General features: G+C 42.3%; 1 protein-coding gene across 4 annotated transcripts in view; it reads right to left on the minus strand.

Moving 5' to 3' along the window:
- Positions 1-1,622, minus strand: part of Helq (helicase, POLQ like) — a 41,049-nt gene that overhangs the window by 23,301 nt on the left and 16,126 nt on the right. For all 4 annotated transcript variants that reach the window (XM_031336986.1, XM_031336987.1, XM_031336985.1 and 1 more), the window contains exon 8: positions 318-463. In XM_031336986.1, coding sequence (XP_031192846.1) covers positions 318-463 — 146 coding nt within the window. The remainder of the gene's footprint in view (positions 1-317; positions 464-1,622) is intronic.

The following is a 1,622-nucleotide window of genomic DNA, read 5'->3' on the forward strand; positions in this document are numbered from 1 at the left end:
CTAAGACTCAACTGAGCCCTAGGCCACTGCCTGGCCTACTCCCTGACATGCTGACTGGTCTAAGACTCGGCTATGACCTAGGTCACTGCTCAAAGCTTCAAATCTAAGCCTCTGTGGTGGTCATTCTCTTGCAACTCTGGAGTTTTCAACGTTAGTGTGAATTTCAGTTAAGCTTTCTTTAAGGTCAGTTCCGTCAGGACCTATAAAACAATATGATGTTCTGCTAAAAAGACAACGATCAGCCAACAAACAGAATATGTTCAGTCTGTAATTTATGACAAAAATAGAAACCATTTTGTAAAAAGAGATTAACATACTTGCTTAAAAACCTGCACAACATTTCTGCTACATTTTCACAGTTCTTCTTACTGGGACAAAAAACCAGGCAGGAGTAGTTAGGAATAACTTCTGTCACCAATGCTACCAAGCGGTCAGGATCCATCTTCTTCAGGGTGTCTGAGTACTGCAAAACAAGGAGCCACGCATACTGCGACCACGAGAGTGTGGCTTGAAAGCAAGTCAACCGTGACCAGTGTTAAATGCTGCGATTATCCATTACTAAAACAAGGGGTGACAGCTGTACTAAACACCAAATGGTCAATTTTCTTCATAGGTTATTCGTTAGAGATTTGGTTTGGGGGCACATTTAGTCCAAAAAGAGGATTAAATGGGTAAGAATCAAGGAAGTGAAAATAGCTCTAGTTATCAATCACTTTATTTTATTCCCATCTCCACCTGAGCAGAACAAAAAGCCAGAGAGAGAGGATTGTGGCTACCAACAGTCAGAGGACTGCGTAAGGAGCGATGTCCTGTCCTGTTCTGAACCATGTTCCCTAACACTGTCACAAGTGAAACAACAGTGAACTATGACAGTTTGGAACACTGCAGGGAGGACGTGCAATAGAAGGACAGCCATTTAAACCTTCTCAGTTCCTGTTACTTATTGAAAACTAACATGTGGATTTAGAATCTACCTCATGAAATTCTAACACTTCCTTTTAAATATCCTTCATGCCGATCGTAAACCCTTAGGATGCAAACACGAACACTTCTATATAGCAGTGTGTCAGTTACAGACAATACATTATGCTCCTGTTGCCGGATGAAAGGCATATCTATAGGATATGTCTCCAAACTTTCATGCTTCAGCAGCCAGTCCACTAACTAGTCAGGTGCACACAACCTAAGAAGTACTTCCTCAAAATTCAGTAGTCATTTGAATAACAAGCACTTTACTTACTAACACAAAAGGTGATCAGCAGGATGTGTGCAGTGTGGTATTTCCAACTTTAGAGTGGGATTGCAGACAGTCCTGTTCTACAGTTTTTATACAGTATTGTATCCAGTAGCTATAAAATACCCAACTTCACAAAGATATGCCAGAGGAAAGAATCCAGTGTGATCTGATGCTAAAACTGAACTAAGGACTGTATATGCCTTGTATGAGTGTAGGTCAGTGGTGGTATGTGCCTTGTATGGGTGTAGGTCAGTGGTGGTATGTGCCTTGTATGGGTGTAGGTCAGTGGTGTGGCCTTGTATGGGTGTAGGTCAGTGGTGTGGCCTTGTATGGGTGTAGGTCAGTGGTGTGTGCCTTGTATGGGTGTAGGTCAGTGGTGTGTGCC

This window comes from Mastomys coucha, unplaced genomic scaffold (genome assembly GCF_008632895.1).
Source record: "Mastomys coucha isolate ucsf_1 unplaced genomic scaffold, UCSF_Mcou_1 pScaffold22, whole genome shotgun sequence".
In the NCBI taxonomy this organism is placed as follows: domain Eukaryota; kingdom Metazoa; phylum Chordata; class Mammalia; order Rodentia; family Muridae; genus Mastomys; species Mastomys coucha.